The following is a 24,238-nucleotide window of genomic DNA, read 5'->3' on the forward strand; positions in this document are numbered from 1 at the left end:
ACGATATCGTACGGAATTTGAAGACTATAGCGATATTTTTCTAATATGTACGTAGGAAGTGCCACGGATAAAAGATATCTGTGAAATTAATAAGCGATTTCTCACACGATGCGATGCTAATCCGACAGTTTCCACTGAGAAAGAAGTTCTTCTAGATGAGAAGTTAATTAAGCATTTTTCGCGCTATCATTAAAAAGAATGAGAGCGATAAAAATGCGATTAGCAGGATGCAAACGCTTTGCGTGGAAACGAAGATAAATGACGTTTACGCTATGCTCTTCGTGCTTCTCGACAATCTTTCCTTACTTTTCTCTTTCCTTTCCTTTTTCAACGAAAAAAAAAGCAGGAATCGCCAGTTTCTGAATCGAGCCGGTTATCTTCTTTGATTGTTTTAACATCTTCAACTGTTTCGGCTAGGTGAGCCGTAAAACAGCCGCTGATTTCTCCAGTTCTTACGAAATCGATACGTCTGTGGCTACGCCTCGCCCACACGCTTTTTCCGACGAGCAAATGTGGCAAAATTGGCCATTAAGACAGAAATTATTTTGCGTTAGTTGCGGTTTGTGCCCGTTCTCCCTCCGCGAGCATAGTGGCATTCTTGTGGGAAACATTAGAGTCATTCCATTCCCATTGAGGATTCCACAATGGAATAACACGAGGAATTTATTAAATTAACGTTAGCAAATTGTGAGATTTCAAATTCAACTCGTTCTAAGTGATTAAATTTGTTGGAAATTGCCGGGATATGTACCGATATCGAAAGTGTTTTCACTAACAGTGAAAGTGATATGTTAAACAGAAATGCTAAAACGAACTCTTGAATATTCTTTTTCGAGATGGCAATTTATTTTGCAGGAACAAAGAAACTATTAGATATGTAATTTTATTGGTAAGAACCTGTGTGAAAGGAGGAATTGGTTGATATTTTTGTATTTGCGTTGCTGCTTTTCTACTAAGCTGTATCCGGAAACGGAAGTAGCTACGAAATTAGCCTGGCATTTACAAAATTCTCTCCAACGTTCGGAATTTATAATTAGTATTGAATTGTTACGCATTACAAGATACAAGAGATAAATAGGAGATAAGACCAAGACGTAAATTGAATGTACGATATATTCATTTTGTAACTGTAGAAGGTAAAATTTATTAAAGCTAGATACGTTAAGACACGATATGATCCTTTCCATAACAGATAAAAAAGTATTTTTATCTCCTGCTCTTTCATCCGCGACATTTTCACTTTTTTATCCAATTCTTCTTGCCATTCTTTTACAACTATTTTTACGTTTTCTCTGTCTTTGCGTGTCGATAACCGTTTCTCTGGAGAACCGTTATCGGGTCAGTTTACCACCTAACCAGATCATATTCTCTTTGGTTTAATGGATACTTACGAAAATAAAATACCATCGAGGTCCCTGTCTTTTGTTTTCTCGGATACAGTCGTGTGCCGGCAGTCAATTTTCTCTTATTACTTTTCACTTGTTCCTACCTATAACTATCTTGGTGGCAAGATATTGATCTACAATGGGAGATTTATTGTTTAAGAATAGAGATATTGATCTGAAATGAAGAATCTTTACCTTTCAGATCTCATTTTGTGTGTGAAGCAAAAATTATTAGTTTCACTATATTAAATGACGCATAGAGATAGAGAGAAACACAGCAAATCATTAATACTTGATCAATTACAAATAGCTTTAGATTTTCTGTAACGAAATTTCAATATTTTCTTTTCCCTTTTCCAAAGATAGATTTTTATTCTTGGGATTATATTAATATCTTGCTATCCTTTTAAAACGTAAGAACTTGGCGTATATGAAATGAAGGTTAGTAAGATAAATTCATGCGAATAGGTATCGGCAATGAGATCAACGGAATGAAATGCGTGTCACGATGATTCTTAAAAAAAAATCAGTCAGCGACATGCCGGTGCATCATAATGAATCTCACCAGTACGAAGTAACAGTATCGAGAGTATAGTTACACCGCTGACGGTAAGAGAGGTGTGTCAACCTACATTGTAAAAGTTTCAAATTCTTTCCTTTCCTTTCCGGATCTATTATATTAGAAATTCTAAACGCGAATTTTTCCCGTATGGTGAATTCTAATTAATACTTTATTGTTTAACTCTTTCTTTTTTTTTTTCCTTTTTTCTATTTTCTTCTTTTCCCTTTAAAGTACCAAAATTCCGATCTACGTTGGAAAAGTTTCTCATTGAGAAAAATATTAAGAAATTTTACCATCGATATATGTATAGGTAACAAATACGAAATAATTATGATAATTAAGTTATCACAATGACAAGAAGAAATAACGTACTTGTACGTACGTTTATTGGAATTGTAATTTTATACTATGTAATCCTCGATTCATTGCACCAGATTGTCGAGTCGACAACTATATTCGTGGGGGCCTCGTGCACGTAACAGCAAGACCAGTAACTCTGGTAAATTAGCATTTCCTAGACGCTTTCTAGGTCCGCCCGAATGTCTCGTCTGGCGCGACGAAAATTGTGCAATTGCGATCTCCTGGCGAGAGTGAAATTACGCGGTACCATTGTGAAGTGTCGTAATACGATCGAAATGATTGCTTAACAAATCGCCATTTCGGTGTGATTTTATACCCGTGGTAACGCGCGAAAAAAGACACGTCTTTCCAGCTTCGCGCTTCATTCGTTGGCGTTGCACTTGGATATTCACGACGATTTCCTGAGAGAAATCAGCGTAACATGGAAATACGGAATTTCGAAGTCAAGTTTTAGAGTCCACGTGAAGTTTGAGGAATCGCAGTTGCTTTCTTCTACTTTCGAACGATCACCATACGAACGTACAAATTGTTAATTAATAATTTCTTTCACACGCGTGTTCGAACATGATTATTCTAACTTGTCTACAATTATTTATCTATTCATTCTTTTATCGTATTGTATTCTATTAAGTCAGGTAGAAGCTCGTTAAACACTTACAAAATGTTGCGCTAGTGTTTTATAATTTCCATTCGCTCCTTAATTTACTTTCACGAACGCTTTTTATCCGCTTTGCCGACATAAAGTTCAGGAATGAAGGAAAACTTGACTTAAGTTGCACGCGTATATGTTCCAGCGGTCACGGTACGAGAATGAACAATTACGTAGATCGCAGAAGGCCGCGGACAGGTGGTTCGAAGAAGCCGAGGACTGGGTCCATTGTAGGAAATGACCATGACGAGCGTGGCTGTCGCCCCGGGTAGCCTCGGTGCACCTCCATCTGTGCTCACCCCGAAAATGTATCATCTACAGCAGGGGTTAAACCCAACATCGGTCTCACCTACTCCCGGAAAGGTAAGTTGTAATATTATTTAGCGCAGTGGAATCCAAATAGAAATTCGCTACATTCTTTTCTTACGATAAATGAACATTTGAACATTTCATACATTTTTGCGTATTATGTGTATTTTATGTGTATTTTATGTATATTACCGTGCTTTCGTACATATTGCGTTTTTATACAATTTTGTGCTCTCAAATTTCCTCCAAATGTATAAACATACATAATCTACAGATCGCAATCGTGGCTATCTCAATTCTATACTTACCTTGCTTTTTAAATAGTCAGTGGCGCGTCAATTTTTAGGAAACATACCGATTTTCGCGTAACAATTCAGTTTACTCAAAGCCACTTACGTAAATCACATCGAAAATCAAGTTGTACGTTCAAGAATAGTGTACACATACGTGTACGTACGTACATAATTGTATGTACATAGTGCGCCTCGAATTTATTAGCTGAGAACGGGACTAAGGCCGTGTTCATTCTGATAAAAACCGTACAGAGAAAGTTCGCACAAGCCGGCTGATAATTACAATTCGTGACCAGCCACTTATGTAACGATATAGGATATATGCAATAGCAGCATGTACATATGCAAGTTTCTACAGCTCGTCTCGCGTGTCATTCAGTTTTTCTTCGTGTTACTTATATACATAGATTCCTTTCGTCGTTGCATCGGAAAAAGCTCATTATAAGACAGTAAATCAACGTAACGATGAATAGCTGATGACATTATTTATAGGATGTTTAATTCATTAGGTAACTTTTTCTACTCGCGTTACTATTGAAACTAACAGAGTGCGTTTGCGTTTACTTCGGGATAAATTCATATCGAAAGCCTGAAACGCGAAACATCTCGTCAAGGACAAACCAGCTCTTCCGATGATGTAAGAGAACTGGCGTACTTAGTACGCGACTTAATTCGTCCAGCTATTACACAAAGGCTGGTTCTAGTTTTACCTCAAAACCTGACCTCGCCACCGACACCAAATACCCGCTGGTTGTGTCTTCCGCGCGCAGTTAAACTCGAGTACGTGTTATCTCGTGTCTCGCACTCAGTCTCTGTGTTCAACGACGAAATATCGAACAAAACAGGACCAATGCCACGAGACGAAATTCGATCCCGCAATTTCGGATATTTCATTACGGCAAAAAAGCCAGCGAAAGAAATTAACCGTGAGTTAAGAGTAGAATATCCGCTAGAAATTCTTTTTACGATATACGTAGAAAAATATCTGCGTTATTAGCTTTGTGCTTCTTTCGCTTTGGAGTTGGTACAATGAATCCGGTATGCGTATTCCTTAAATACATAGGTATATAATGACTTTTCTACACTCTTGTCAAATGTTGCCAGTACAGTGGCAACTGACTTACGTGTGTAACATGCAACCGGTTTTGCGTTTGGCCCACATTGCTATGCTGCGATAGAACTTTAGAGATATTGCGTCCCAGAAGTACATACTCTTTTCGTATTAAACACAGATTGCTTGATATGTCTGTCGATCCGCTGCTAAATTCTTCCTGCATTTTCAAAGAAGAAAGTTTCTTCTGGCAGAGAAGTATTACGAATCTTTATATGCACAGGTATGATCATCATGCTTAGATTACGGATATTTATACACGTTAAATATGACATTTATACTCATAGAATATGCATAACGTTAGCACATTTAGCATAAGTTTAGCACGTTGACTGTTTAACATTTTATCACGGTGATAATCGATGACTCGCGTCGAGTTTTCTCAAATGATTAAAATAAGATAAATTTCATGCATTGAATAATTTTCAACGATACGAACGACTTAGATAGCATCGTCAGGGGAAAATACTTAACAAAATATTTTCCAAAGATTGACCGTTACATATCAATATACCAGAAGGAAATATATCAAATTTCTGATTGTTTAAAGATTAGAAATACAAAAATAAACGGAACGATTTTCCGATAAATTTCGTTCACAAGAGCTTGCCACGATCTATTTGCCGAACACTTGGCGTTCGTGCCACGATCACAGTATCGTTGTCGATAAATGAAACCGGCCAATGATCGGACCAGCTTACACTCTCACATTCTCTTTCTGAAAGCAGTCGAGCTTTCACGATTACCAATTAAAAACGCACCGATGTACGTAACACGATACGTGATACGAAGTCGTCGAATCTTATCAATTGGCTCGCGTGCGCCGATCGTGCGCCGAAGATCGTTATCAACACCCACGTTTCGTGTCAATCGGTGAAAACATCGCGCACGAACTTATGAAAAGACCAGGCCCGAGCATCCGGTTAAGGAAACGTCGAAGAAACGGCAGAACGCAAGGAGATTGGCGAGCGAAGAGGCGCTTCGCAAATTGCGGTATCGTCTGCATGCAGGCTACGAGGATTGTGTAACCGTAGCCTCTGGTTGCCATAGAGGCGAGTGGGTATGATGCATCTATGGTGCATCCGCCGTGACCCCGGTGCATGCGCGTGCACCCGTGTCGCTTGCAAGATCCTATCGGGATAGCGCCCATATTCACCTGTCTTCGATTGCGTATAACACCTGTATGGGTGGGTACATTGAGAATATTTTGACGCTCGCTGCTCGTCTGTAAATTGTCAGTCTCTTAAGTGTCTCTTATTTTAATATTCCGGCATTGTAGCGGGCTTAATTTTATTATCCATTTAACGTTTCATTATCCATCCGGTATATTTTTTGGCCATAGTTAAGTATTTTTTGTTCTTTATCGCGTTAAAAAAAAAATATATAAAATATGGAAATCGTTCGAAAAATATAGATATAAAAGTTGTATAGATAGGCAAGCTTACCGAATACGGTAGAAATTTGTTACTGAAAATATGTCAGTGACTTTGCGATACGTTTGCAAAGTAATATGTGTTTCGTCGTGTAACTATACATAGTAGCTTAACGCTCCAGATGAGACGATTCTTTTACTGTTTGCACCGTACCCTGGATTTTTGCTATTTGGTGCGCGAGTTTGAAAGTGAACTGGACGTTTCGTCGTTGTAATTAGAGTTTACGGTTGTTATCGCATTAGCATCTAGGAATTAAGGCTTCTGACGGACGTTTCGTGCATTTTTGAAGAATTTAATGTCTGCAGTTTACTCGCTATGCTAATTTATTGTATTCGCTGTCTTTTTTTGTACGTGTAAAGTAGAATGATTCGAGGGAGGAATTTTAATTCAACGATAATCGAGCATTTTTTCCACGATTGGTTCGCTTCGAAATTAATTGACGATTTTATCTTCCATTATACTTTTTATTTGAACAAACGAACGTAACATTTTCACAGAAGAATTCCTCAACTTGGATTTCGGACAAAACCATCAGAATATACAAATTATTTCCCACGGCATTATTTCTCGCTGTTATAAAAGTAAAACGATATTGCGAAATATCATACTTTTAGATATAGTTTTAGAGATACTTTAGAAATCTCCACGAAAAAAGGTCCTCCAACTCGCGTCTCGAAAGAAAAGATTTTAAATATTCTGTAAATATTCTGCGCAACGAAAATATGTTCTCGCGTCGTGTAAACGTTTAAAATCTTCGAATGATTTCTATTGCAAAAGTCATCGGCGTCGTTATACTTTGTTATTTTTAATTCGATTAAATTTGTGCGGCTTTTTGCTCGGCACTCGCAAGCAGAACGATGGTTTTCACCGATCGACAACGTGTTAAGTAGTGCATACATTTCTCGACGTAAGAATGTACTTTTCCGATCTTGCAGGCTGACTTTGCAATTTCTAAGCTTCGCGAACGTCTCGTAAGAATTCGAACGCACAGTTTTCTATCGCTCGTTGCTCGCCATTGATTCCGGATTTGCTATTAGTCTGTTGCGCATCGAGCGTGAACAAATAGCGTAAATCAATCTTCGGTACTTACATCGCTCGGCACTGATGCTCGTACAATTAATCATGTCGATGATTTACAACGGCAACTCTAAAATATCAATTCCAATAATTCAGAACTGTTCAATGCTGAATATCAATCAAACGTTAAGGATTTCTTTTACGTTCAAGGTGAACTTTTAGCAAAAACTGTCGTTAAAGACTACTATTATGACCGCATTGAAATACGTAGCAATGTAACAAATCTTTAACTCGTCGTTCAGACTGGTAGTCTCTTTAGTTTGCAAGCACTGAGATCCACTTAATAGAACTCATTTACCTTTTAGTAACTTTTCATCCCATGATGTGTAGCAATTCTTCGTTAACCATCAGAAAAATGAAATCATTGGGATCGAAAAATTATCGTTGTTTTTTAACTTTTCTGATAGAAATAACAGGTAGTAAAATTCGTTTATTTTCTATATTTCTCGGCGTAAATTTTTCTCGTGCATCCCTTATTAAGATAAAAACATTTGAAATGAAAATTATGCTCGACCAGTGGCTGCCAGCGATTCTTCGAAGTTATAAAACGAAATTCTATTCTTAGTCGAAGGATGCGCAGCATTAATACCGAGATCGAATGATTGCACTGTTCCCCTGCACATTGTGAAAAACCAGTCACATTCTAAATATAGTAATATGAACGCAGATCGTTCGATTATCTCTCAGGTAGAGGACGATTTCTCGAACTCCGTTCTGGACAAACCATCTAAAATCTAAGTTGCACGTTACAAAATTTCCTTGCTCGTTCTCCTTCGTTCTAGTCTCGTGGCACGCGTGCAAACGAGATATGGCCTTCGGAAAGAGATTCGAGAAAAAAAAAAAAGAAGAAGGGAACTGCGCTTTTGAAATCACGACTAGTTGCAATCCATTTCGAGAGTAATACACGAGCGAGAGAAAAGGAAACGAATCGATACGGGAAGAGTGCGCCGGTTCTTGCGAAAAGGGAAAGAGAAAGATACGACGAGCGGTAAAAAGAGAGAGGAGGAGGAGGAGGAGACGTCACGCGAATAGAAAATGCCCATCTCTTGAGGTCATCTTGATCTCTCGAGCCTTGGCCATCGGGGGAAAGTGGACTTCTGCCTTTTATGTCATACGTGGTCGACTTTTGATTCTCACCTTCCCTTTGACATTTCAATAGATTCGATTCTTCGATTGACCATTTAAACCAAGCAAACGATCATGCGTTAGGTTGACCAGAAAATTCTGTCATATTTATCTGCTTTTCAGTCATTATCTCTTTGAAAGGAAGAAGTCGATCGTTATTTATATTCTGCTTAATTTCTCAGTCTTGTTAATTAAATATCGTTTCGATATATCTACAACTTTTCGTTCTTAGCATCGAACTAATTTCCATATAGTTAAAGGATTTTCTACGGATCTAAATAAATTACCAGTGTACGAAAAAAATATTGCGAAACTGTCCTCGTCGTAAATGTCTCTATCCGGCAGTCGCTTAAAATGCTGAACTTTATCACAGAACATGTTTAACGGTCCAATCAACAGCTACGTATTTTTCTAGAAAAATTTTTATGAATCATATAGAATTTGATGTTTTTCAATTTGACATGGAGGTAAAGTTGTATGCGGAGGTCGAGGACCTTCGACCAATTTGAAAGCTTCATGATTTTACGGTGCAATTAACGTTATTTGCCTGCAGAAAGTTTCTATTCCGGTAATATCAACCTTATCTCACTAATTGTGTAAAAAGCATTAAGCATAATCTTGGTCGTAGCTGCGGTAATAGTTTTCATTCGTCGTTTGCCGCGGAAATTACGAAGGTTGGATCACTGAGGAAACAGTAAATGAGAGTAGTTGCGACGTTGAACGATCAAATAAATTACTTACTCTTTCTTTTATTACTTTTAAAAAGCCTTTTCTCTTTTCAATCAGCGCGAAATATCGATAGAAAGAAGAGGGGTAAGAAGCAACTATTAGCAACGAAGTAGACTCGACGTAGAGTCTGTTAAGAGAATTTCAAAACTGTCTACCGAGTGGCTTAAACGCAACTTTATTTGTAATTCATGCTGCACTTTTACTCGTTTTACGTTTCGTTAGCCTCGCTTTCGAAATTTCTAAGTAAAAAAATCGCGATTACAGTTGAATTATTTAACCATTGAATTAAATCATAATATATATATATATATACATATATTTATGTGTGTAAATGGTAACTGGGATGTGACATTAATTGTAATTTAATTACGATTTCGCATGTATTCCACTTAATTAATCTCGATTTCACTAAAATTGGGAAGAAAGTTTGCAGTCACTTTTTATTTTTCCCTTACATTTTGTGAAAGATTTTTTAGTGATTAAAAAAGAACACATTTTGGATTATCTGTAATTCAGACGCATGAAACATCCAAATAATCCTGCTAATGACTTTATTTGTTATTCATATTGTATTTTACGTGCCTGAAATTTCAATAATTTAAATGTCGATGACTGGAGAATATTTTAATTAGGAAACATTTTATACGTTTCGAGTTTCCATAATTTCAATACTAAAATTAATAACTAGAAAATGGTAACGATCGTCGAATTATTAAATTTTTCAGTTTTACAGAATTCATAAAATAATATATATCGACAATCGATAAGATTTGGAAATTACAAATTATTTTACGCGTAAATGAGTTTATCTGTAATTCAATTAATCCAATTTCCAAAACTTCTAATCAATACGACACATTTTTGCGATAAATCCTTTCGTTCCTGGCTTCCTAATGTAAGAAATATCTAGCATTAACGAGAAGAGCCTGCATTTGTCTCCAACTAGATTCTCAAAACGTTGTTCAATAATTTAAACGTAATTTTGTTAGCAATTCCTCTTATCTTTTATACACAATTTTATCGTAACAAATTTTCATGCAGGGAATACAAATCCTTCTACATAGCTACGTAGCAACATGTTGAATAACTATGACCAGATCGTCCATCGGATAATCAAAATCCGATTAATTATTTGACTAAACATCTTCCGCTATCTACGAATAGAAATTCCATCGAAACGCTCGTTATTCATCCTTTTGCTCCTCGAGTTTGCAAAGGAACTGTAACTATTGTCTTACAGATTATCGAACGAACGTATCGTGCGAACGATCAGTAACAGCAATGTAATGGCCAATCCACGCTCGTTAAATCCATCTTTATCCGAAGGAATTTCACCGATCGGAAAAAGTCGATGAAAATGTCACTAGACGCTGAACCTAGAACGCTCGTTTGAAATTTTGTCGGCCACACCCGTTCTCCCGTTGCACCTGCGAGATATCACCTCGTTTTCTATGATCGTTGAAGCACGGTTCGCGCTGTGTGCACACTTATGGTGGCCCTGCACGTACGTATAGCGTTCTTGTTGTTTTCCGAACGAGCCGCCAATCGAACGTACGGACCGCTCCTCTTACGTGAGCCTGTGGAACAAGACTTTTACGAAAGTCTCGAGCATCGACGCGAGAAAGTAAAGCGTATCGAGTTTGCCTTCGGGCGAGCTATCTGCCCCATTTTCCGACCTCGTGTGCCATGTCGTACAATGTCCGTATCGCCGGCAGTATCCGCCTGCAAAATGCAAATAACCTCCTTTTCCATGGCGCGTGTCCCTTTTCCTGAGACGGCCGAACGCAGCGTAATGGAGAGGAAGTTGCCGATTTCCTACGTTATTCTTCGATAGATCTGGGAATCAGCCCTCCTCGATTCACCAAGCACCAAGGAAGCAATTTACTATGATCGTTCATTACCATTATTTAACGTTTCTCATGTTCGCCGATGGTTCCACTGTAATGCCGCGAATACGGGAACAGCGAAAATGGCTAGAAAACCGCAAGACGTTCTCTTTGGAATTAGGTGATGCGTAGGATTTGAGTATTTTTCATACAGGAGAATAAATGTACGTGTAATAAATCATTTTACCTGGAAGTTGGCTGCGATGTACGATCTTGGATTATTTTATCGATGATACGTAATAATGTCACAGATACAGGGCCCATTTGTAAAATCTAACTGGTACGAAACAAAGGAAAATTATATCGAAGGTTTGATGAAATTGAAAAGGGAAAGGTTTGAAAGAAAAAGGAACAAGAGGTGCCAGGAACTTGTACATGCTTTGTATATAGTTCACGTGCAAAGACCTGTGCGAAAGATAGATTAACATGTAACAAGGAAAATTATCGATAGCGTCAATTAAGCTCTCGTTTCGCAAGTAACTTCTGTACTAATTATCTTTGTAATTATCTATGTTAGTACAAGATGAATCTCCAATCTGTTATTCGGAGCTAATTCGCTTTGAAATATTTGAGTTTTTGTTTTTCTTTCACAGAATTTCATAATCATATATCCTTCATTTATAATAATTATATGCAATGCTAGGTATATGAAGCAGATTTCTATGCTAATGTAATGACACAGATACTATAAAACTAATATGTAAGATTAATTTTGTTTCGACTTACGTCGCTTCAATAGGAGATACACGTATATCATATAGTCGACTAAAGGTGTTTTACTTCGTTGGCGAGGAAATGTTTTACAGCTTCGTACGAGGCTGTCCGAACGACAGCTGTAAGCACCTACATTGACAACCTAAGACAAATTACACCAGCTGGTTATTAAGGAGTCTTGAAGTTGTCACAATTTTCCTCTTCCAAGAACATGAAAGTCCTCTTCCTGTTACTCTAATTAATGTAATAAGATTTAGAAAAGCGTAATATGTAACATGCAGCCCCTATAAAACGTAACTGCAAATGAGAATTCTTAATTGAACTATTAACTCTTACGAGTTCCACGAATCTATGTAAGAATATAATAATATACGCTAACTGAAGAGAATTAAGTAAGAATGAATGCATACTATACAACGTTTCACGAAGTTTTTATATAAAATTCATAGGAAATAAATATATTTATAAAGAAATCAATCAACGACAGAAATTAATACGTAACATAATAATATAGTATGATATAATATATTTTACTATGTCCACAACTATAATTTGTCTATTATTTGTTAATCATTTTGTTCATTCTAATCGCAAGGCAAGAAAATCGAAATGGTCCCATTAAAGACCAGTTTAAATTACTACAAAACCTACTAATAAACTTCCGGCCAATAAAAGGGAATATTATTCATGAATGTTAAGTGACATTATATATAAGTCCGTACAAATAACAGTAATATATGTCCAAGTCTGATTTGTCTTATTTTAGCGGACTAAATGGTCAAAACGTAACATAAGAAATAAATATGAAAATATCACAATTTCCTCCGACTGTTTTTGCTTGTGATAGGTATACTTCAATTTCACATGCTGGCGTAAATTCAGCGTCTGGCTAAAAAACATAGCTAATACGAATGAAAGCGGTCCAGAAAGACAAACTTCAAAACTAAATATACACTCACTTGCCAATTTATCCATTCATTTTCTATGACTGTCAATGGAAAGCAGGATGCGCGCGTAATTTCACATATTTTCTTGAAAGATCGTAGATCGTGTCTAACCTTCGAGCACGCACAACGTGCACGCAAATCCCACCTTAGTATTTTTTCCCTTCCTAGAAACAATGGTCGAGAGACCATTGCTTCGTGAGTTTCCTGGTTTGAACCAAGCTTTCGCTTTCCAAGTAACTCTCCTGTTAATTACGCCTTGTGTGATGTCGCGCGTATGCTTAAGACGAAACTTCATTCCGTTGTTCGAAGTCGTTCTTTTCGAAATAATGCCCGCAGCTATATTATCACTTTGCAAATTGAAAAATAGGAAAATTAGCATTGACGTGGACTCCGAATCCGATCGAAAGCGTATTTTCGTCCTCCACGGATGAAATTTTTCCATCGAGTAGAACCTGTTAGCGAATGCATACCATTTCACGATAGATTTCCTGTTACTTTTAAAAGGTGCTCTTTCAAAGAAGCAAGTATCAAAGTAGTAGCACAGCATGAAAACCAGAAAAACCAGGCGAAGACCAGTCCAAATATTTTTCAGTTTCTTTCGTCGATTTCTTTATAGTTTCCTATAAATAAAACTTTTTACGAACCTGCATACGGTCGATATTTTTCTTTTCTATAGAAGAAAATATGTTTAATCTGTTGATCGCCTTTGTCCATCTGCGATATTCCTCCACTTCTTTCTCTTTTTCTCTTTCTCTCTTTTTGTTTCGAAACTCACAGTACCAGCCTAAAACGAGCTTTGACCTCCACCAGCATACCATGTCTGAGCTCATGGCCGATGATTCACCTCAAAAAATTATTTCTATGTTTTTCGTATATTTTTAAAAATGTCACAGCTATGTAGAGGATGGTTGGTTGGTGTGGTTTAAATGACCAGACGTACGAGATATTGAAAGCGTGAAATATATTTTTAAATAATAAACAAATAAATACAGATAATGCTCGCTAAGACGCTGGTACTAACGGATTCGTTAAAGGCAGTGTATAAATTGCTAATAAAATCGTTCGAGACTAACTGATACAACTGATATTGATTCGCACGACTGACTCACTTCTAGAGAACAAGGTCGGGGGAATACCGGAAAATTCAAATTCGTCTTCGTTTGACGGTCGCTCGTAGCGGCGACATTGTTTTGCTTGGAGTGTATTTATTATTACATTATGTATATCCTAACGACGTTGATACTCCGAGGCAAAACATAATTTGAATTGTCCTCTATCTCATGTACCGTTACAGCTATATTCTTAAAAATCTTCGTGCCTTTGGTACAAACAAAACGCGATTTTATACGTATAGTTTACTTATTAAATGAAAGGTAGTCACTTTTCACTTTCAATCGATGCTCTCCTTTTTGACAACACGATCGAAAGTTTCCGAGAGCCTTGTATAGATATAAAATTGAAAGTATTAATATTTAGAGTTGCAGTGTAATACAAGCCATTAAAAATTCCGTTTACTATGTCCGGATATCCTGTTGAAAACGAAAGCTTTCACGTACATATCTTCCCTTTCGAATGATAATAGTAACAATAGCAATTATTCGCGATAATCACATGCATCGAATATTAACGACACCGCCAAATAAGAGGATGCGTACTAGAAAATTCATTTCCATGCAGATGAATGAAAAATGACCTAACAGCTAGAAAACGCACGAATTTAAAAATGTACAGATCTATTTGCTGAATATGTTTCCGAAATTTTTCCGATAAAATTTTTAATTGCAATTATAGTAACATATCCTGTCATTATCTATGATGCCATTTAATTATTATAGGCACGGCGATAAAAATATTTTAATAGAACATTTAAAGCAATTTCCAGCGCGTTTTCTTTTGAAAATAAATTTACACAAAAAGTACTTGCTACTTCTTTGAACCAGAGAAACGGGTATACGCTGTCGCAACTGTATTGCTTAATCTACATATGTATATGTTAATATCTAAGCAAACTATATTTTTTTTGTATCCCGAGACGTCCATTCGAATACTATACATATGGTACGTCATTTGTGAACGCTGATATTGCAGTAACATTATGCTGATTACTAACACATTGTCACCTGTGATGTAATAATGCATCTAATATTACACTCACTGTGGAAGCTTTGCCGCTTTGAAACGATGCCCTGAAGGAAAAGTCGATGGATAGATACAAATTGACTAGCGACCGAGCGAAGAATTAAGTCCGTTAAAAATTAATTTATGGACAAGTAGTTTAACGTTCTATCACGGTGCGAATATAGGACGTTTAAATTTGTCGAGTGTCAAAAAGCAGTAATTTGAAAAAAAAATTAAATTATACAATAAAAAGTATCATATAGACATAAGAAATACGTATCTATCTTATAAAATAAGTACCTATATGTAACAAATGGATATTGATGTTAAATAATTGCATAGCTTTAATAATTTTAACAAAATTCTCAGATAATCACCGTTACTTTAATATCACGGAATTCCATAGAAAATGCAAGTTACATTATACTTTAAGGCGCATCAATCACTTTTACCGCAACTACGGAAGAGAAAACAATAATCGCTCCAAGAATTTATTACAGCTTTAGACGCTAGTAATGTTAGACATCGATACTACGAACAATTTCCCTTTACGCATTTCTCTTATTAAACATATATTTCTTTCTATATTTCATACAAAATTTTCCCAAGCCTGCTTCCACTTACAATCGTATTTTCATTCAAATTCAAACGCAAATCTTGAGAACTTCGTACAATTAAAAAGCCTCTAAATGCTAACTTCCAACTAACGATCTACGACTATCAATTCGTTTCAGAATTACGACACGCTGAGCAAAGGGAAGAAATCGTGGAGTGTGAGACTGGGTCTGTCGCGACAGAATCAAAGCACCGATGATCCTGGCAAAGTGTGGGGAACGATAAGCGGCGGCAGCGGAATATCGCGTCAAATGATCTACGGGGATCCATGGCTCTATGGTACGGTTCGGTCTTCGAGACCTGGACACGAGCCACGAGGCTTCATGACACCACCGCCTCCGCCGCCACCGGGAGCACCAGTATTGGTAGTATGTTCCTGTCCGGAATTTCTCAGTGGAACCACCCGGAAATTCGGCAATTGCCGCAAGTGCGGTGGTCACCGATTGGCTGGTGTACCTTTAGGAGGAACATGTCGGTTACCACCGGTTTCCTCGAGGTCGAGGCCCAGCCTCGCCGGTAAGTCTTTCTATCGATGAAGAATTTAGCGGTTACAGTATCGATTACCGATTGTTCTTTATCTTTCGTGTTTTGCTCATGCCACGAAGGAAACGTGAGCAGCTAAGGGGAGAGATACGTTTTGTAATTAACGCGTAGCTACACGCGCCGCTTAGATCGGTTAACGTTTGCTAATGCGTGGTAAGTGGCTGCATTAGTGAGTTGCTAAGTTTGTTAATGAAATTTCTCGCGTGACATACTTGAGCGAAGATCCGAACGATTCAATGTGTACCTTTACTTCGTGCAACGGCACGAAGTTACACAATTTAGTTAAATTTATATATTTATCTATAGGTCCTTTTTTTCATTTTTTTGTATAGATATATTTAATTATAACAGAGATTTTTAATTTTAATAGAGATTTAGGAATGTTCCTTCTTCCTGTCATTCTTCCATTATTATACCTTGTTAAAAAAAAAGAAACAAAATATCTCACGCGACCACGTTTAAAACTATTTATTTACTACATTCAAAGAATTTCCATCGCGATTAAATATCACACGTTAGAATTGCACAAATTACAAATGCACGACCGTTCCGATATCTCACGTTTATCGTTAGTGAACGCAATTGAAAATCGGCAGGAGTGCTGAGGTCATCGATAGACGATCCGTACGACCTGATGCGTCGGAATCGGCTAGTGGAGCCGAGGACGCGAGCACGCAGTATTTCGCCGCACCGACCATTGTCTCAACGCGATTCTCGGAGCCAAAGTATGGCGCGGAACACGAAAGAGCGAAAGGGCTCGATCGAAGGTACTTCCTCGAAATCCGAATGGTTCGACAAAGAGGCGACCGCGAGCTACGAGGACACAGGACGCAAGCAACGTGCGAACTTCATTGGCGTGTCCACGGACGAATGGCTGGAGGAATCGCCACTGCTGGCAGATTCACGAAATCAATCGGTCTCGACGACCGCTGTCAGGCTGCTTCGAATTCCGAAAAAGGTGAAAAGCGCGAAGAACGATTGGTCGGATTGCTCGGTGGTGAAAACACCGGAAATCAGTCAGACGAAAAGCAACCATCAAGATGACTGGAAAGAGAGGCCGTCGAGCGCCGGTGATTCAAGAAAGAGCATCCTCGTGTGCGACGTAAATCCCTATTTGTTGTTGAAGAAACAAAAGGACGAGGACGATCTGAGCGACGACCTGTCGGACAACGCCCTCGAGCAGGATGACGCGAGACCGCTTTCCAGCCTGTTCGATCCCTCGAAAGTGAAATCGATCGAGAGGATACCGAACAGAAGCGCGGTCGCCGCGATCGGTGGCCAGAGAATAAGGGTGTTCAACGAGCCACGAGAAATCTCAGACGACGAGGAAGTTGCACCGGTCACGAGGATTCCCATACCAAAGGTTTCACCGAAGCGACCACCGAGAAGGCTGAAGGAAGCCAAACAAACGCTGAAGAGTATTCTGAAGCGGGGGAAGGTGCTCGAGACACGTAGGAAGAACGTCCTGTTCAACGTCGACAATGTTATATTCGCGCCTGAAAAACCGTCCGAAGTAACGCGACTATCGTGGAGCAGAACCGGCAGGATCGCGAGCTGCGGCTCTCCCAGAGAGCAACCGAATAATGACGAGTCGGAGGAGGGTGAGGAAGAGGAAGAGGAAGAGGAAGAAGAAGAAGAGGAGGAGGAGCCAGTAACTGTATCATCGCACGAGCAAAGAGAAAAGTATAATTTCATCACCATTCCGAATATCAAGGATCCAAAGGTGGATAGAGTTCGACCGAAGGAACCTAGAATCTCGCAGCATGTGTGCCAAAATCCTATTAACCCTGTTGAAGGAATTAAGGTAGATAAATTCGTATCCTCTTGCGATGCGGAACGTGTTGCCTCGAAGAAAAAAGAGAACATCGAGGTACAACGGCGGAGCGAAGATATCGTTCCACGAAACTTCACTGATCAAACTGTTCACTCGTCGAGACGCGAGAACGCGAAGGAAGAGAACGAAGAAAGGAAAAGGATAGAGGAGACGAACGAGATCAGAATGAAGAAAGACACCGAATCGCAGATCAAGATCGAGGAATGCAAGGATCGTATTCCAGGCATCGCCGTAGACGAAAAGGACCTGATATTAAAGTCTGAGGGTAAGAATTTGTATTATGTTCATTGAATGTACCTTTTTCACTGGATCTTGCGAAAAATTCTGCCGTGTTTCCTACTTATTTTTATCGCGGTTTTATGTATAAAAAAGATAGATAAATTAGATCAAAAATATGGACCATAACGACGATCGTTACACCGTGAAAAAAGTAAATATACCGTTTAAAGAAAAAAATAAACATATCGTAACGCAAGCCTGGAAACAAGAAAGAAGATTAAATTTTCCGATAGATGTAATATTTAATCTTAACTATTATGGTCATACGTAATAAACGTACGGTTTAGATCGAATCGATGTCAGACTAGAATCAAGGTTGCCTATCTTCTGTGCAACGCAATATCTAGATTTATTTTATAGATATCAGTGTTTATCGTGTCACCAGCAGAGTACATGAGAATTCTTATTTTACAAAATGTACATTATTACATGTTCATTAGTCATCGTATGTTCAAATGGCCTTCGTTTTCTCAATTGATAACTTCCAGAATCGCTTCTTTTCGCACAAACAATAATTATTCCCTTCCTCTATAGTTTCACTGATTTATCGTTTTAGTCGTTTCCTTGCAAAACAATGTTTAGTATAAAGTATCGTTTTAGTCGTAATCCTCATTTCTTTAATGTTTATCCTCTAAAATATTATATTCGATAAGAGGGCAAATAAAGTAAAGATACTATATTTAGATAGAATAAAATGTAAACGTGAATTAAAGGGAAAAATACAAATATTTGTAATCCTATCTGCAAGTTATAGATTTCTATTATTTGCCATTGTGGACACTTTCTGAAATAATATTCGATTATTGAAAATAATTGGCAGCATGATACCCGTTAACAATAATAATTTCTTAAAGAATTTCCCCGACTTAAAGTCATAAATCTTCAGACAATTTACGGAATAATTCTCCTTTCTCTGGGTATCGCGAGCGTGTAATTATGCATTTTAGAGATCTCACGCGTTTTCTCTTCTTTTCATAACTATTCACGACTTCACACTTGCATGTGATTATACCTTGCAATACAGCCGTATTTGTTTACCAAAAGATAAATCTGTTCATTTTCCATGACTAAAATTGTTATCAAGAACAAGCTTACTGTCCTCCTAACAATACGCATTTTGTTCATTTATTTACATAATTTCATGCTAAATTCTGTATCGTAAATACGTAAATACTTTGATAAGAATTTCAACAAAATATACCACACAAATTTTACGATTACTTCGTGTCTTATACGTTTTAGTGGCAGATCGAATAATACTTGTCACTAATTTACAGAAAACTCCAAAAAATCATCTTTATCACGCAGCCAAAGCGAACGATCGTTTAACAGACCAGAGGTATCAGCTGGCGATGTGCTTTTTATGGACACCATGCGCCTCAGCCTGTGTAGAAGAGTGAAAGAATCGTCGCCAGGTTCGAACGAGCAAACGATTCGACATAAAGATTCGATCGAATCTACGACAGCGACGATAAAAGATTCAGACTTGAAGGAAGAGACTGATTCGATTAAAATAGAATGTCAATCGGAATTATCAAATGCAAAAGAAATCGAAGAAGTTCCTGCTGAAAGTATAATTAAGCCAGAAATGGAACCTTCGATAGAAATTCAAAGGAATTTTGATGGGAACGGTGATCATTTCCGAGGAATGAGGCCAACAAGTTGGTCTCCTCCGCCTGGAAAACAGAAACATCGTTACAAAATCAGCGATTCTGATGCGAAACTGAAAATCGTGAATAATACTGAATCGGAACGAAGCAGTCCACTGTTGAAGACCACTTGGAGCACATCGAATTCCTACGGATCGTCGAAAATCGAGATCGGATCACCGACCATGGAAAACAACGTGTATAAAATCACAGTCAGTCCCCGAGCTTCGCCTCTTGTACATCGATTGCAGATAGGCCCAGGTACTAATGGGTCGAGAAGAACGTCGATTTTAATCAACGGTGACACAACGCCTACCGCTGAAACATCGCCGGACAACAAAGTGACCATCAGCGTCGGTGGAGAAGATAGCGTTTACAACCCCACGGTGATCTCGGTAAACTCGGAAAATTTGCCACGAATAAAGAGTTCTAGCGAAAATCGAACGCTTGTGATCTTAGACAACTACAAGTCAAATATCGTGGTCGAATCTGTCAAAGAGAACGACAAAGAAGATATAAAATCAAAACCGTTAAATGCGACTGAATCGGAATCTATCGAACAAACCGAATATTCTCGAAGAAACAACGAAACCTCGTCCGAGAATAGAATAGCGTCAAGTGTCCTAGAAACGTCAAGGGACTCTGAGAAGCAAATGAGATCAAATATCGAAAGTAAAACTTCTGCCACAGAGAAGAGTGGTAAGTTTTACATAACGAACGAACGAGCGACACGAACGGAACAAACAACACAGCAAAAAGATGCGGAAAATTCGTCGAAACTTTTGGGACTGTCGAAAGAGGCACTGATCTCGAAACTGCTCGAGGATTCCCTAAGGAAGGCAAGAAAAAATGGAGAGATCCTCGACGAAGACAGCGGCGAAGCTATTTTGAAAATACTGAAGCAAAGTTTGCTGAAGAGCAAGGAGTACGAGAGTTCCGAGTCGACTCTCGAGGCAAATTACTCGAGAGCATCCAGCTTAAATTCGGATGGCGATTTTATTTCAACGAATCTCTTCCTTGAGGAGAATCCCTATGAGGTAATCAAGGAGCCCATTTACGAGGAGATTCCCGACGAACCTCCGCCTCTGCCACTGAGTCCGCCACCCACGGAGGATTACATAAAAGACAGAATATATTTCGGTGACATCGATTACTATAGAAAAAGTAATTGCGATCAGTTCCTTGGGTCCTACTTGACAGACAATGTTTTCAAAAAATCCGAGGATGTTGCTGAAACGTATTTGTCGAAGAGTCCCGAGGACTTCTTCAAGAAAATATCTACGTCGCCGGAAGAAGAGAATATCTCAAGTAAATTCGAATTGCTTAATTACCTTATGGACTCGAAGGATCAAACAACATCCATCGAGGAGGAAGATGACGACGATGATGAGGACGAAGAAGATACGGAGGGAGATCTTGAAGCGCTGTATGAGCAAAAGGAGACCAGCCTCGGCGATCTTAGTTCGAAGAGTTCGCAGATATCCAACGTTTCCGATAGCAGTGAGGAATGCAATATTATATTGACCAGCTCATCGGAAACATCAAAAGTATGTTTCCATCAGAGTTTTGTATTTTTTTCTATTTGTTTTTTCTTGTATAATATTACATTATAATGCTTCGAAATCAGAAATCAATATATTCTTGATGCCATACTATTGCGCTAATATAAACCAACTTGTATTTTTCTCGCGATAATCGTCTATTTATTGTTTCTCCAATTAAAAGTTTATTACACACACGTAAATAAGATAACATCGCGTGTAATACATGTAATGATAGCTCAGATAAAAGTCGTGATGTGAATTATAATTTTTAAAGGTAAGAGCCGTAGATATAGAAAGAACTGATAGCGGAGTGGGATCAGAAAGCAGTCAAGCCAGCAGCACTCGGGGCGTGCCAAGACGTTGGAGGGCAGGAAATGTCTCTTCGGGACCAGGAAGTCTCCTCAGTGGAATCCCACAAGTGATTTCCGGTGATTCAAAGCACTGCGAGGACTGCGAACAACGTTTGGATCCTTTAATAACAGACAGGTAAGCGATGATATAATAATATTAGTGTACAAATTAACAAAAGAATACCTGAAAGGAAATAAATATAATTACAATTTGTATTCTAGTAGAACATGAATTAGATAATATTTTAATGTACGCAAAATCGTATGAAGATATACATATATTTTCAATGTTCTAGTGTTACAATCTTTCCTAATTTGTAAAAATATATCTGTTAATATCTTGTTAAAGTACTATTATTATTAAGTAATAAATACTACTACTACTACTACTACTACTACTACTACTACTACTACTACTACTACTACTACTACTACTACTACTACTACTACTACTACTACTACTACTACTACTACTACTACTACTACTACTACTACTACTACTACTACTACTACTACTACTACTACTACTACTATTACTACTACTACTACCACTACTACTACTTTTAATTATATGAATTTGTAATTTAATTTTTAATGTAGTAAGGATTTTAATAGCTGTTATTATGTTTGTTTAGTGGTGTAGTGTACGCCCCTTTCGTGTGTAGAAAATGCTCTAAAAAGAGAGTAGAGCGCAAAGAAATCATTACAGAGATTGTAGAGACTGAACAAAAGTACGGAAGAGATCTACAAATTATTCTCGAAGAATTTCACAGACCTATGCTAAGGGCTGGGCTTCTCACATCCGAACAGCTTGCAGCGATTTTCCTCAACGTAGAAGAACTTCTCGAACACAACCTTGTACTCGCAGAGAAATTAAAAGATGCCGTGGAATTTGCTCAGGTAAATAGATAGCCCTTCAATACCATTTCTATTACTTGTACGTTCATCAACTCTTGTTACATGTATTACACATTATTGTGACCATACTGTATACCGAATAAAGTTGAAAATAATTGTTTAAAGTAATTTAATTTAAATTTCCCCTGTGATATTTCTGCAACATATAATTTTATAAATAAAAATAATGCACATTTGAATAGAAGTGTATCAAATAGATTTTTCATTTTATTATCGATGGATGAACGTTTTAATCTAACATTCTGATTGATTTTAAGAAATAAGGTTGTATACAAATAAAGATAATAATTTCTAAATAATTTATAGGAATCCGGGGATGAAGATCTTCTAACGGTAGATGTAGGAAAAATCTTCCTGGAATCTGAGCGGATGTTACATGCATTTGAAAGCTATTGTACCCGTCAAGGAAGCGCAAGCTTATTATTACAGAATTTAGAGAAGGAAAAAGAACTATTGCGAATTTTTCTAAAGGTTTCGCAAATGGAAAACACTGTTTTACGTAGAATGAATTTGAATTCCTTCCTAATGGTAAGGGAAAAGTGGAATTATGACATCTTTTCAAATGCAAGACTTTATATAAAAAAATAATTTTTTTCTTCTAGGTTCCCGTTCAAAGAGTAACGAAATATCCTCTCCTGTTGGCTCGATTACTGAAAGCTACGCCTTCTGTACGACCAGACATACAAGAAGCAAAGGAAAGACTAAAACAAGCTCAGGCTACCATAGAGTTACATTTGGAACATATGAATGCTGTAAGTATATCATTAATCTGTATTATAAATTTCGAATAAAATTAATATCAATATTTTAATGTAAATATGTAAATATTACATGCACAATGGACAAATTTAATAATGTAATAACAGGAAGCAAAGGATGTAACTTCGACAAAGCTTTGGAGAAGAATTTCAATTATTCAGAATGGTAGACGACCTATTGGTGAACAGGATATGGTGAATATAAAATTAAGGAAGGTAATGTAGAAATAATTTATTTTGAAATATACGAATGCATTATTTAACTGTATAATTAACTTTATATATTTTAACTTTATATAACTAAATATATTTGAGTTAAATGTAAATTAATACAACAATTAAATAATAGATGGCCGTAGAAGTATTAGAATGGGCTCACGAAGAAGCAAAATTCGTATTAGAAGGACGTCTTTTAGTTGCTCAGCCAACAGATAACAATTGGAGACGCGGACGTACTGTTAAGCTTGCTCCTGTAACTGCCATGTTGGTTACTAATGGCAAGGTATAAATCATGCCGTTTACAATTATATTTGTCGACATATAATTGTATAATTTTTATAATTGACGCTTGTTCACACATTATACAAATTTTTCTACAGCCAAATGCAGAGGACCTTGAATTTAACGACGATTCTCTATTTCCAAGACACATTGGTATCAAGGAAGCTACGTTATTGCTAGTTAAAGAAAAACTTGGACGTTATTCATTATTGCGCGTAAGTTATTTTCACGACTTTAAATTAGATGTACGCAATTGAGCTCTTTATTATTATGTGAAATTTCATCTATTTTAGGAACCGTTGTATCTGGATAAGTGTATAGTATGTTGTGAAACAGACCTTGAAGATTATTTCGAAATTCAAGAATTATCATCAAAGGAAACTTTTATATTTAAGGTGATACTTTTATTACATAAAATACGATGCGATATTATAATGTAATTTACATTATGTTCTGAAATTTACATAACTTTTATTCTAATGTCTGTAAAACTAACATATTTAATGAAATCGAGTTTCGCTATTGTATTTTATTATTTATAAAAGATAA

The 24,238-nt window shown here is 37.4% G+C and overlaps 1 protein-coding gene across 7 annotated transcripts in view; it reads left to right on the plus strand.

The window, feature by feature from the left end:
- Positions 1-24,238, plus strand: part of LOC100643023 — a 51,921-nt gene that overhangs the window by 25,496 nt on the left and 2,187 nt on the right. For 5 of the 7 annotated variants that reach the window (XR_007226647.1, XM_048412903.1, XM_048412983.1 and 2 more), the window contains 12 exons: positions 3,102-3,319; positions 15,433-15,829; positions 16,453-17,955; positions 19,247-21,165; positions 21,437-21,648; positions 22,148-22,412; positions 22,737-22,958; positions 23,033-23,182; positions 23,297-23,404; positions 23,538-23,690; positions 23,788-23,904; positions 23,983-24,084. Coding sequence is in view for 6 of the 7 variants with exons in the window: in XM_048412903.1 (XP_048268860.1) it covers positions 3,194-3,319; positions 15,433-15,829; positions 16,453-17,955; positions 19,247-21,165; positions 21,437-21,648; positions 22,148-22,412; positions 22,737-22,958; positions 23,033-23,182; positions 23,297-23,404; positions 23,538-23,690; positions 23,788-23,904; positions 23,983-24,084 (5,274 nt within the window). In the remaining variant the exon portion in view is untranslated. Of the gene's footprint in view, positions 1-3,101; positions 3,320-4,287; positions 4,485-15,432; positions 15,830-15,918; positions 16,010-16,452; positions 17,956-19,246; positions 21,166-21,436; positions 21,649-22,147; positions 22,413-22,736; positions 22,959-23,032; positions 23,183-23,296; positions 23,405-23,537; positions 23,691-23,787; positions 23,905-23,982; positions 24,085-24,238 lie in introns of those variants that run through there. The other 2 variants (XM_048413035.1, XM_048413013.1) reach the window with 2 other exon arrangements.

Source organism: Bombus terrestris, chromosome 1 (assembly GCF_910591885.1).
Source record: "Bombus terrestris chromosome 1, iyBomTerr1.2, whole genome shotgun sequence".
Taxonomy (NCBI): domain Eukaryota; kingdom Metazoa; phylum Arthropoda; class Insecta; order Hymenoptera; family Apidae; genus Bombus; species Bombus terrestris.